Source organism: Gavia stellata, chromosome 7 (genome assembly GCF_030936135.1).
Source record: "Gavia stellata isolate bGavSte3 chromosome 7, bGavSte3.hap2, whole genome shotgun sequence".
Lineage (NCBI taxonomy): Eukaryota > Metazoa > Chordata > Aves > Gaviiformes > Gaviidae > Gavia > Gavia stellata.
This window is the reverse complement of record NC_082600.1, coordinates 11,861,803-11,875,935: the sequence shown is the minus strand read 5'-3', so window position 1 is coordinate 11,875,935 and position 14,133 is coordinate 11,861,803. Positions and strand designations below refer to the sequence as shown.

Genomic DNA, 14,133 nt, shown 5'->3' with positions numbered 1-14,133 from the left:
ACTCTAACATTTTTCCACTAGACGTAGTTGTGATAGTATATACAAAGCACAGAGTATATAGCAAACTTGACCTTTTAATCAATTGTGTGTACATACATATAGACTTATATATCAATTAATATTAAAAACTTTTCCCTTATTGATCATTTGCAGTATGCATCCAGCTCATCTGGAGGAGAGAGTTCATGTGAAGAAGGGCATGTCCGAAGACCGCCCCATTTGCGACCGTTCCACCCACGAACTGTTGCCCTTGACCCTGACCTTCCTGTCCTGAATATATCTAGTGATCCTGATTATTCTTCCAGCAGTGAACAGTCTTGTGATACTGTCATCTATGTTGGACCCAATGGTGCAGCTTTGTCTGACAGGGAATTGACAGATAATGAAGGTCCTCCAGAGTTTGTTCCCATAATCCCATCCCTAAACAAGAAAAGAAGTAAAGACAATTCTGCTATTGGTAGGAGTTCTGACAAGGACCATTTTAAATGCAACACTTTTGCTGAACTGCAAGAAAGGTTAGAGTGCATTGATGGAAGTGAGGAACCCATCAAATTTGCTTGTGGAGAAATCTCTGTTGTGTCCAATTGTAGTCCAGTTCCTGGAGGAACAGAAAATGCACAGTCTAAGCTGATAAAGGAAAAAATATCTTCTCCTTCTGGAGGATTTAAGAAACCAGTTCCACAAGAAACTGCATCTCCCAAAAAAGGACATAGCCTTCCTTTCCAGGCTGTTGCACCAAGGGGTGGCGATGGCAATTGTCATGAAAAGAGCACACCTCACTTGAAAACAGAGCTTTCCAAGCCGCAGAGCAGAGCTGACAACAAAATAATAGACTCGATACTGGAGGGAGAGAGAGAGACAATCACCGATTCCCTGCAGTCCTCAAGGTGTAGCCCTTTAAGGAATCCGGGGCAGAATAAGGCCACAGCTGAATGTGTCATTAAAGAAAAGTCCTTGTATGTGAAGAGACCCTTGCCAAGCCCAGCACCTCCACCTCCACAGCAGAAAGAGCACGTACCAAGCTCCAAAGCTGAGAATTTGGAGCCGGACAATAGCAATGCAGTTCGGACTCCTCCTGTGGGAATGAGCAAGCAGATGGGAAACAAACCTGAGCAAAACCCCGTAGGAAGCACATTCCTGGTTGGTAGCAATGGCCAAAATCAGTCAGGTGCGATAGAGGTACACAGCTTCAGGTCAGCATTCAGAGGGAAATGTTTTGATCGGGATATACTAACCACCACGGTGACTTTGCAGCAGCCTGTGGAGCTGAATGGAGAGGATGAGCTTGTTTTCACTGTGGTGGAAGAACTGTCTATTAGCGGGATTATGGACAATGGAAGACCTTCCAGTATCATTAGCTTTAACAGTGACTGCTCCCTTCAGGCCCTTGCATCGGGTTCGAGGCCGGTCAGTATTATCAGCAGCATAAATGATGAGTTTGACGCTTATACCTCACAGGAGACTTCTACTGGTGTAAATATTGATATTGTTGTGCCCTTTGCTAAGGATCCCTTTACCAGCAGCAGACGTTCTTCCATCAGTTCCTGGCTTAGTGAAGTCAGCATCTGTACAATTGAAAGTGATGGAGCCCAGTCTAGTGACAGTTTTGTCGCACAATCATCTTACAGCTGTGGTAAGTCCGAGGAACCCTTCAACTTGGATTCATCCTATTTATCCGTCCCCCTGAAAAGCGCTCTGAATGACAGTGGATTTTGCTTCTCTGAACTGGAGAGTGAGAGCTTGAGTTCCAGCAAGCTGTCCTCAGGCATCAGCAAAAGCCCTCAAACCTCTGAAACTACCAAAGCATCTCAGATAAAAAGTGCTTTTTGTGTCACTGATCAGCCCGTAAAGATAAAATTTAGTAATTCTCGTGATACGCCTGTGATAGAAACAATACATTCTAGTCTTCCTAGGAAAACAAAAACTACCTCGTCTCCAATCCACAATAATACTGTCCTCAGCTATAAAGAGCTGCAGAATCCACATGGTATATTTGAAGATCCCTGGCTGTTGCGCACCGATTATCAGTTGGAAGCAAAACCTGCAGACACACTGCTGTCTCCAAAATCTCACGCATTTGGTACTGAGAAGCAGCCAGGAAAAGCTGCCCAGTATTTTGGCGCAGCATCCAGGCCGACGAAGTCGCAGACTATGCTCGCCTGTTCGCAGAGGGTTGTGGATGGTTGCGAAATGGCCTGCAAATCTTCCAGCGGAGCTGCAAAGAAGTCAGAAGTTGCGATCAAGATGCCACAGCTGAAGAGAGGAGCCACCACGCTGGGAGTGATGCCAGTGTCGCATGCTAACAGTACTTTGTCAGAGGCCGTGACCCGAGGGAATTCAGATGCTCCCTTGGCTACTGGCAGCTTGAAATCGTCACTGGGAAAGAAGAGCACACCACAGAAGTCGACCATGTTGCCCAGGCCAGGTGGGCCAACACCTCCAACACCTCCTGTACGCAAATCGAGCTTGGAGCAGAAACCTGTTGGTCTGGGTAATGGTGGGGGAAAAGCCTCCGGCCTGGACTTTGCCAGAGCTGCCACGCCAAAGGCTGAAGATGAAGCAGATTTGCGGTTGAAAGCTGGGTCTTACTTCAGCGAAAGTACCAGCAGCAAAATGAACCTAAAGGGCGACCACTCTTTGCCCAAGATGACGTCCAGCTTAAAGGCGAAGGCATCGAAGAGTGAAGCCATGCACCGTTATGGGAGCCACATGTCCCTGGAGAGGTGCGACAGCCTAACGTCGGTTGGATCCAAAGCAAGTGTGGTGAGGGAGAATGGGAGCACAAGCAACAGCCGGGCAGGGCGCTCCGTCCCCAGGCTGGGGGTCCCCCCTGTTGCTTCTGGTGTGGGTTTACCACCGCCCTTCACTGCCCCTGCGCCTGGTAAAAACAGCCAGACGAAACCCACCGCTAGCCAGAAGGTGCAAGTGAATGGGAATAAAAACCGGGGCCTCTCTGCCAGCGGGTCAAAGTCTCTCAGTTCCTCTGTGAAGTCCCTGGCGCAGCCTGCAGGGAAGGGCTCTGGCATGGCCACCAGCGGGAAGGCGGCCCCCCGCTCTGTGCAGCCTGTCAGCGGCAAACCTGGCCGAGGGACCATCATGGGGACGAAGCAGGCCATGAGGGCCGCCAACAGCCGCGTGAACGAGCTGGTGTCAGGCGGCTCTGCCAAGGTGGGCCACTTCCGAGGCTCCACTGACTCCGACAGTGGCAACGACAGCGGCATTAACCTCAGCGATGAGAAGTCGCAAATCCCAGTGCTGCCGTCTCCATACAGCAAGATAACGGCGCCCCGTCGGCCTCAGCGGTACAGCAGCGGGCACGGCAGTGACAATAGCAGCGTCCTAAGTGGGGAGCTGCCGCCGGCCATGGGGAGGACGGCTCTGTTTTACCACAGCGGGGGCAGCAGTGGCTATGAGAGCATGATTCGGGACAGTGAGGCCACCGGCAGCGCCTCCTCAGCGCACGACTCCATGAGCGAAAGTGGGATGTCGTCGCCGGGCCGGATGAGGAGCCTCAAGTCTCCCAAGAAACGATCAACAGGTAAGAAGTGAAGGGGAGGGTGGCCAGGTGTCCGCTGGCGCTCCACTGTGTCCCTGAGGATGGGGGGTTTTCATGGCGTCTCTGACAGAGAGGGAGAGGAGGTTTGGGGGAAACTCAAAGTGGGGAGGTGGACTGCCTGCATGCGCTTGCGTGTGCACGCATATTGCTGTGACAGCAGCTACTTGTCATTTATTTCACTTCAAAGCTGCAGGTGTGACACAGGTGCTGCGGCAGAGAGGGCAGGAGAGGCGCCGGGTGCCCTGGGGCGCCGGCAGCTTCCCTGGGAGGGAGGAGGCAGCAGATGGCCGCCGGCAGGGCAGGCAGGCGGGGGGATGTTCCTTCCTCCCTCAGCAGGGTTGGCAGTGAGTGCGGCACCAGGGTGGCCCCAAATAGGAGGGTGTTACCGGTGGGTTGGGAAGAGTGAGGGTGCTGGGTGGGTGCTGATGAGTTTTTGTGAGGATCGAGTGAGTGTCAGGGAAGACCAGTGAGAGAAGGGCAGCGGGGAGAGGAGGAGCTCTGCTGCCAGGCATCTGTGAGGGAATTTCAGTGAGGTGGGTTGGGACTGTAGTTTGGAAACGAGGAACTAGGCCTGGAGGGGAGAAGAGTGTTTGTGAATTAATGAGGATTGCTGAATGTGCGTTAGATTACCCAAAGGTAAGGCTTAGGGGCAGAGCAGTAGGGTGTGTACGTAAGATGCAGTGACTCTGGTTAATGCTACCAGCTAATTGCAAAATTATTGTATTGCAGTGTAATAGTGTTTTTATAAAGAAATTTTAGAGTGTACATGTGGATACTATAAGCAATAGGAAACCGACTGGGGGAGTCAATGAGAAGAGGTGGCTCCGACTTGCGTACTGTGTCAAGGCAGACATGTCTGACCACGTCATGCAGAGGTGGGCATAGGAGAGCCGGGTCCCCTTTCCTGCTCTCTGGTGCCTTTCCTTACTGCTTTCACAGGTGGTGCTCATGTAAGTGCCGCTAGTTGTAGCCAGCTTCAAAATTAGGCTCATACGACTGCTGTTACAGTCTTCATTTTTACTCATCCGGGTTGAAGTCCTGTAGTATCGTAAAGAATCGGTGGCAGTCGGTGCTGTGTAGCTAATGACCTGCAGCCTCATTCAGCAACCTAAGCATACAGACTGTTGGAAATATAGTAGGAACTAGTATCAGCAATGTGCTGAATCTGAGCTTTTGGTTGGAAAGTGGTAATTATTGCAATCCCTGTAGACACCCGTGATGCTCGATTCTGGCAGTAAACCCAAATGAGTTAAACGTAGATCTCATGGTGCTTTCTGGTCAAAGCAACTGAGTTGCTTCAGCAGATGACCAATAATTTTGGAAACTCAGTGCAACATGTGCTGCAGTTCTCTTTCCATAGCATATCAACCTCTTAAACCTTTCCTACAAGTCAATATTAACAGCTGTATAAGTTGCACACATATTGAGAAGACATTACCCACTGATGGATTTGGATTTGGTTTTGCCCCAGGAAATGCTTATAAGGTCTTTAAAAGTTACAAACTATTTATTTTTCTAACTGAAATTGTTTTAGATCAGTAAGTTATGTATTACTTTTTTGGAGTGCTGTAGACTTTAAGACAATAATGTGTTTTATACATGAAATGAGGTTTCCTAGGAAGTTAATGGAATATTTCTTACAAGAAATGTTTGGTGCAGACCCATTATTGGCCTAAAATATATTGTAATCTTTGCAAAGTGTTAGAGATTATTGGAGTAGATTATGTTGCTCCAAACTGCGTTGGAGTCATGCAGTCTCTGGATTTAAGGACAGATCCTACTCCCATGCATGTCACTGGAAACCTTGTCCCCTTATCCTTTAACTTCATCCTTGGAGAAATGATGTTGACCCTGGCTGGTACAGTGGAAGGATATGAAGTTTGTCTGCTTAGTATATGTGTTTGACTGCATCTGTTCGGTGTTCTCTTCAGAGGGATCCTGCTGTCACCTAAGTGGTTACAGGATCAGAGTTACAGCAGGTGATTTCAGCAGGCAGGACTATAGTGGTGATTCAGGCTAAATGAAAGGGGGTTGCGAGAATGATGAACACGTGTTGTAGAAATCAAGTCTTCCCCTTTCCAAAACATTCCTGTTGTGATTGTTCTTGTTACTTAGAAATTAGCAAGGATGCAATTAAGAATTAGGGATGTTTTTCTTAAAAATACATAAAGCAGGTAACTCTTCAGGTATCTATGGAGGTGTGTTGCTTTGGGGGTACCTCCTGGGATTTTGTCTCCATTTCATATTGAAGTTTGTGACAGGGCTTATCTGACAGCCTTAACTTGCACTTAACTCTCCTGTAGAGGTCTCAACCCAGAAGTTATTTTGGCAGCACTGTCCTCTGAGCAGCACTGTCTCATCTGTTTGATGTGCTCCCTTTTGTAAGAAGACGAGAAGAAGTAAGACCCCTTACCTCTGAGTTGGTTTTCAATAAGAAGAGGAAATTAGGCACTAAATTTATTGTCACCAGTCACCCGAAAGCTGCTTATACTTTCTGCTACCATGTGACATTTCAGCTTGTTTCTGGTGGCCTTCAGCCCTCCTATTTACCTAGGGATTGGACTGCAGCCTTGCTAATATTGCCTGATGAGCTCTATGCCTGTACTCATCCTTGACACAAGTAGTGTAAGGGTCAGCCTTTTAGGGAACGAAGAGAGACTTATAATCGCAAAAAATGCTGGACACCAAAGTGCCAACTCTTGTATACAAACATACCAGCATTTTTGAAGGACATCTCTGCTTCATGCAACTTGAGCCCTAGCAGATGCATCAAGGTGGCAGTATGCCGTTTGTTTGTAAATCTGGGAGCCCTGCTGTTGAGGAATTGGTGAGTTTTGTCATGCTCTGAGCTTCTGAGTGCTGGTGCAAATGGGTTTGACATTAGAGGTGGCTCAAGTTGAAGCTTGGTTGGTTGCTGCCTTCTGAATACCTCCTAATCCCACAAAGTCATTGAAAACTGCTGGTGTTTAGCACCTTGTGGTGGGTTGACCCTGGCTGGATGCCAGGTACCCACCAAAGCTGCTGTATCACTCCCCTCCTCAGCTGTACAGGGGAGAGAAAATATAACAAAAGGCGTGTGGGTTGAGATAAGTACAGGGAGATCACTCAGCAATTACCATCATGGGCAAAACAGACTTGACTTGGGGGAAATTATTTTAATATGTTACCAATCAAATCAGAGTAGGATAATGAGAAATAAAAACTAAATCTTAAAACACCTTCCCCCCACCACTGCCTTCTTCCTGGGCTTAACTTTACTCCTGATTTTCTCTACCTCCTCCCTGCTTAGCAGTACAGGGGGATGGGGAATGGGGGTTGTGGTCAGTTCATCACATGTTGTCTCTGCTGCTCCTTCCTCCTCAGGGAGAGGACTCCTCACGCTCTTCCCCTGCTACAGCATGGGGTCCCTCCCCCGGGAGACAGTTCTCCATGTACTTCTCTAATGTGGGTCCTTCCCATGGGCTGCAGTTCTTCATGAACTGCTCCAGCGTGGGTCCCTTCCACGGGGTGCAGTCCTTCAGGAGCAGACTGCTCCAGCGTGGTCCCCCGCAGGGTCACAAGCCCTGCCAGCAAACCTGCTCCAGCATGGCCTCCTCTCTCTCCATGGGTCCACAGGTCCTGCCAGGAGCCAGCTCCATGGGGTCACAGCCTCCTTTGGGTGCATACACTTGCTCTGGTGTGGGGTCCTCCATGGGCTGCAGGTGGATATCTGCTCCACCATGGACCTCCGTGGGCTGCAGGGGGACAGCCTGCTTCATCATAGTCTTCACCACGGGCTGCAGGGGAATCTCTGCTCCAGTGCCTGGAGCACCTCCTCCCCCTCCTTCTTCACTGATCTTGGTGTCTGCAGAGTTCTTCCTCTCGCATATTCTCACTCCTCTCTCTGTCTGCAGTTGCTGTTGTGCAGCAACTTTTTCCCCTTCTTAAATGTTATCCCAGAGGTGCTACCACTATCGCCGATGGGCTCAGCCTTGGCCAGTAGTGGGTCTGTCTTGGAGCTGGCTGGCATTGGCTCTGTTGGACATGGGGGAAGCTTCTAGCAGCTTCTCGCAGAAGCCATCCCTGTAGCCAAAACCTGGCCATGCACACCCAATACACACCTTAAAGCATTGACAGTAGTTCTGGAGGGAACTGTTTGCTCTTTGCAAAAAGGTAATACAATCGGAGGGTTCTTATGTAGCCTTGCTTGGCTTTAACTGAAGGAGCAGGAGATTTCCAGATTCATCTGCCATTTTCAGTATTGGTTTGAAATTACTCACTATCTCATTGCCATTGCAAGGTAATGAATACCATTGTAGCCCACAAAAGAAAAATTAATCCAGGCAAAATACTTTTGCAAGGAGAGGATGAAGAACTGATGCTCAGACATCTGCTTTGGAAGAGGAACTGCTGTTACTCCCATCCATGAACCAAGTGGAACATACTTTGTCAAGGCAGTAACTCAGTTAGCAGCCTGAGGGTATTTTACTAAAAGGAAAAGATAAAGAAAAGCATTTCTTCCTAAGTATCCTGAGAACCTAGATCTTTCTTTAATTCATTCACTGCAGTACATTCTGCAGTTTGATAGTCTCTTAGAGTCTGATGAATGCTTGTCTTTTGTATTTTAGGTCTCCAGCGCCGTAGACTGATTCCTGCTCCATTGCCAGATGCTGCCTCCCTAGGAAGAAAACCCAGCGTCACTGGCCAATGGGTTGATCTACCACCTTTGCCAGGCACTTTAAAAGAGCCATTTGAAATTAAAGTTTATGAGATAGATGATGTGGAACGGTTACAGCGACACAGACAAGAGGAAACTGAGGTCAGCACATATTTTACAACAACTGTAGACAACTTAAATTACAGTATACAGGCAGAATCCTTGCTTGAATGCTGGAATGGTGTTCAGGAAATTGATTGCAATTAACGCACTATAATTATTAATTTTACAATTCATATGTTGGGGTACCCTTAACACAGAAAATGAAAATGATTACTGTCTAAAATTAATTGTGTCTAACATGATTGATGGTGTAAATGGAAGATACCAATGAATACATTATGAGAAGACTTTATAATCTTAGCCTGGCTGATGAGACCTTACAGCCTCCCTCAACTATAGGGTCATTAACTCTTTATGTAAATGACAGGATTCTATTAAATCAGGGATGCACTGAGTTTAATTTACTTGTAATTGGAAAACACTTCAGCTAATTCTATTTTGGAGACCAGAATTCTATATTCTTCTGATGCCTTTTTCCCATTTCTTTCATAATAGCCTTTCCAGGATGTTGAGAAGGTAGGAATGCTTTTAAGAAAATAAGAATTCCTATGTTTTAGGATTAAATATAACTCTCACATTATTATTAGGCTGTGTTTATCACTTGCACTGCTGGAAAAAAAATTCCTCTACAAACAGTAGTAATTTCAGAATGTATTAGAGATGTTTGCTAATTCAGAGAAGTGCAACAAATGCTTGAGTGATGTAGCATGCTGTTCCTCTAGATTAGAATCCATTAATGTAAACTTCAAATAAATAAAAACCAACCACCAAAAAAACCCCCCACCAACCCCACAACCAAACAAACCAACCCACCTGCTAACTCTTACAAGAAATGAGCTGGGAGCAATTTGTGTCAAACTGTTGGAGGTCAGCTCATAACAGGCAAATTCATGAAATGGTCTTTCTGTGTCTTAAAAGGGTCTGGTGTATTTCCATACCAAGCTGAAGATACTAGAAAGGCGCCAGCAGCGAATCAGAGAAGTAAAGGCAAAGCATGAGTTTTTGAAGGAAGAGTTGGAAGAGACAAAGTGCAGGTTGATGATGGATCCAAATAAGTGGAAAGAAGACTGTAAGTACTTTGCAAATACAGCAGTATGAATCAGCACCTAACAGATTTTCAGCATATGCGCAGTCCCACTGAAAAAGTTCAGCACTTGCTAAGATATTTTGCTGAACTGAGCCCTAAAATACTCTGTGACTCCATTTGTATTTCTGTGATACGGGATTTGTTCAGTGCTGAATAGTACCGGAAATGAACAAAAAACCCCCTCCAAACCAACCAGAAGAGAGCGTCAAAACAATGCAGAGACTCACTGTGATGCTTGTTAATATTAAATATTTAGATAACCTTTTATTATCCTTCTTTCCAAAGAAGGAAAAAACTGTTTCCATATCCATGTTATAGCTGGGAAACTGAGGCATGAGATTGGTTCACAGACTGAATGCTGTGCTTAACTGGAGCCTCAAGGTAGAGTTCTTGCATCTGCTGAACAAAGTGAAAAAATGTCTTTGTTCAAGAGAACTAAGATTATACTCTACATTATTGACTCCCTTGTGATAGAATGTTTTGCTATGAGCTGTTTCTCTTACTCACTAATTTTTTGTCTGACAGTTGAAGTGGATCCTGATCTCGATAAGGAGTCACAGGAGTACCTGGAGGCACTGGAACAAGTGACAGAGGAACTGGAGCAGTGTGTTAATCTGTGCAAGTCACATATCATGATAGTGACGTGTTTTGATATTGGAGTAACAGATGCACAAGATGGAGTAAGGGAAGTGGAGGTCTGAAGAGAGGTTTTTCAAGGGACTGAAGGAAGTGAAGCTGGATTGTCCGACATGAGGAAGTAAAGAGATTAAGTAGCTGGGAAGTGAAGGAGGAAAGGCGAAGCCTAAAAAGCAACAATGAATGTTGTAAGAGAATGAAACCGCTGAGGGATGGGAATGTTCATAAATCATTTGGTGCCTCAATGTGACCTGAACTGTACAAAGATAAAAGTAGGATCAAGTATTGCTTCTACCAGAGGGAAGCGAAGAAATTTAGTACAAACCAAGATGTTAATTAACAAACGAACAAACATACAATGGAAGTGCCTTTAAAGTTCATTTGATTTTCATTTTTGTATTTGGTGCTAGAATTAAAGCCAGCAAACCTAAGCAGACCACAAAATGTATTCCTACGAAATATTTTATACTGTATAGTGTATTTATGACTATATGTAAAAAAACAAACAACATTGTAGCAAAAGCAATAAGTAAATTATGTTTTCATACCTGAACTTGCCTTCTTGTTTCATAGAAAAGCTGTTTTATGTAGCAGAATTAAAATTGTATTATAATTGTTTTCTTGGTTAGGGTTCCAGATATTTTTATGAACATTTATCTATTGAAAAGGTGTATTATGGCATTTTTGAGATGATTGCTTTACCTTCAGGTTTTGTATTATTACTTTTTCAGATCAAAATAAATGTTTGTTTTCCATTTTATATATACATATATAGATATATATTAACTGCTTACCTACTTCATTGGTTACTAACCTCACTTATCACAGACCTGTTCTTTCTGGAGTCGTAAACTTAATGTGAGGAAGTCTACAAAGGGCACTGTGGTTTGTTTTGGTTTTCTTTTTTCCTCTCTGGATGCAGGAATTGAGAATTATGTTTATTACCAAAACCATAAAACAAACAAAAAAAAAAGGAACAAAAAGTTTTTGTAAATGTTAAGTTAGGTCCATATTTTTATATAGTTTTGACTATAAATATAGCATTTGCATTTTGAACTTTTAAGACAAATAGTATATCTTTTTACAGTTTTTCTAAGGAAGGCAAACCCTCAGGATCAAGTTTATACATGCTGCATGAGATTTGTGCTTTTTTGAAGGAGGCCACCTCAGTGTGGAAACTATTGATAAATTGTTGCCAAACAAATACTTTTGAAAAGGTTTAATAGTGTATGTAATACCACATTTCATAATGAATCATATTTTCTAATCATCTTCCTTTTTATGGTTTTTTCAAATCCTTTGTACAAATATGTATTATAACAGCTTGCTTCAGTTTTTATCTGTGAATAAAAGATACATCTATTGTTACGATTGCTTCTTGCTAGGTACGTGATTTTAATGTTTGGGAGGGAGAGGACTTCCTGTAGTACACTGTATTAAATGTCATATTATATTATCTTTTTGCCCAAGAGACATAACTGGGAACAGAGTTTTGACATTAGTCATCATGAACCAATCGGGAAAGAGAGACAAAACACCAAAGGGTAAAATAAATAGCGATGATAATACTTATATTCTCTTAGCACGTCAGAGTTTACAGAACAAAGACCTGCGGCTCACATCCTTGTTTTCCCTGATGAGACAAAGCAATTAAAAATGGGTCTAAAAACACAAGAAATCTTTAGGAACTGGAATCAAGCCCTGGGCCCCGTAGGTTCATCATAGCAAACAACTGCATTCATTTCTCTCTGGCACTGCTGTGTTTGCTCTCTGGTTAGACAGTAGCTGTGCCTGGTCCTTGTCTCCCACTGATCCTGGCTGGAGTAACTCTAGGCAGATTTAATGTAAAGCTAGTGCTTCTAATGACACCATCTTGAGTATTTTCCAGCTATTTGGCCAAACCGCTTGTAATGTGTGGTATGTTCCTCTCCCTCTTTATCTCTCCTAACATAGCCCTAACAGTGTGGCATCCAAGCAGCAAGTGCTCTTACCCTCACAAGAGGCCTGTGAGAGGGAGGAAATGCTTTCCTCCTCATTCTGCAGCTGGAGAAGTGGGAGAGTGAGAGCAAGAGTTTGATGCTTAAGTATCTTTGTGACTTTGCATAGGTTACAAAGGACGCCCCACTCTTATCTACCTCTCTGTGATTTATCTCTGGAAAAGCATGCACCGTGTTTGCTTACTGACATTTGGCACTGCATTAGGTTGTATGCAGAGGAATGTGGCATCTAGAATTTCTGGAGGATCCCCTTGCTGATATCCTTGAACACCAGATATATTTATTAAGTTGTAAATTCCTGCTATATTTACTTTGTGTGTGCAGAAAGTCAGTTCTTCCAAAGATGGAATCAAAACCATGGAGTGATTCAATACATTGTGGGTTTTTTTCAGAGTAAGGATCAGATACATAAATATAGTCAAAATATAAAAAGGGCAGCAGCATGTGGAGGGATGAGTATTTCTTACCAAAGGGGAAAACCTCCAAACGAGAGGGCTGAATATATTCATGGGGAGCTGTGCACTGGGGTGTTAGGTTTTGTGCTGGTGCCGTTACACTGTCCTCTGGAGATGCACATCTTAATGGTGCTGCTGCAAGGTGGGTTGGCATGTGGTAGCCTCTGAGCCCTGGGCACAGCAGGGCTGGGCTCACAGTCTTCTCAGGGTAGCCTGTAACCCCCCTCTCGAACGGACACAAGAGTTTTGTTTCTTTTATTTGCCAGCCACTTCATCCTCTCGTCAGAGGTCTTCATTGTTTCTCTCCCACTCTGGCAATATTAGAATCCTCTGAAATAAAAATCAAGCCACTAATCATCCATCCCAATTTTTATAAACCTGACTATTTGTTTAAATATTCCGTTATATACTGTTCGCTGATTAGTCCTGCATCCTTTGATACTTTCTCCTTAATTTCTAACTATGCTTATGTTTTCCACAAAGTACTGAAAGAGACATTTCAGGGCTGCTTAGTTCCATGTCAACATGGCAATAGCATGCATATTAAATGCATTTAGCCTCTGGCTTGGTGACACAAAACAAGCCTGAGATGCAAAATAAGGTAAGGCACTGATGGATGAAATAGCAGACTTTTCCCTATGAAAATTCTGTTCTTCATTGGTAGTTGTGGATAGTAAATTACTTTTCATATGTCAAGACCTCAGAGCCTGTAATATTCCTTTCTTTTTGGTTACTTTTGCAGTTCTGCCCAGTTAAAATTTATACAAATATATGCTTAGTTTATGGTTCAAGCCTATTTTGCAAAAGGCTTAATTATATAAGGTTACAAATGATAATTGCAAAATGAAGCTGAATACTTTATTTCATTAATCTTCTGTTGAGATTTAATGATTTAAGAGAGCTGTTAAATTGCACACTTGAAGAAGTGATCTTGGGTTTGTTACCGTATCAAGTAAAACCTTAGAAACCCATTGGTGTTGGAGAACTGCCTGTTACTTCTGGCAGGGCTAATTCACACTAGAATTCTTTGTCCTTTGGTTGTAGATCTTCCCATGAAATCCCTCACCTCCTCCTTGCTGGGGCAACCCTTCCTAGGTCCCTTGATGGCCCAGTCTACCAAGCAGCTCACATCACGCTTATTTCCTGGCAACAGGAAAAAATGGATTGACAGCTGCTGTTTTTTTAAACCTACGCAATGGTGACTCTAAATAAAGCCTAAAGTTCAGGAAGTGGGACATAAATTCCCTTTTCCTCAAAATCCACCTCTCACCAGGTTTCACTAACCAAGAGGCTGGAGGTGAGCTTGCCTGACCGTGAGGGGCAGGGAGAGGAGAGGTCCCCACTGCCTCAGTCACAAGGTCAGGCACCTTTCAGGCAGAGATGAAGTATGGACTGGACCAGAAATCACGTGAGAAAGCAGGACTCTTATCTGGTGACCAGGAACTCAGGAAAGCGAGGAGAACCTTGTGTTCTGGACATGGCATCCAACCTTACTTTCGCATTTTCCCATCCAGTGGTTACGGTCCAATATATAAAACTATTCCTGGGAGGTGGGAGTTCAACTCACTTGTCAGAATTTGCAAGTTGGATGGATGAGTTGGAGGAGTCAGTAGCCAGTCCTGTAAGCTGTGCTGTTGCTAACC

The 14,133-nt window shown here is 44.4% G+C and overlaps 1 protein-coding gene across 1 annotated transcript in view; it reads left to right on the top strand.

The window, feature by feature from the left end:
* The window catches only part of KIF26A (kinesin family member 26A), a 107,474-nt gene extending 96,065 nt beyond the window's left edge, over positions 1-11,409 (top strand). Inside the window, 5 exon segments of the mRNA XM_059819394.1 lie at positions 154-3,538; positions 8,164-8,354; positions 8,811-8,831; positions 9,234-9,384; positions 9,928-11,409. Coding sequence (XP_059675377.1) covers positions 154-3,538; positions 8,164-8,354; positions 8,811-8,831; positions 9,234-9,384; positions 9,928-10,103 — 3,924 coding nt within the window. The 3' untranslated portion in view covers positions 10,104-11,409.
* The last annotated feature ends 2,724 nt before the right edge of the window (positions 11,410-14,133 follow it).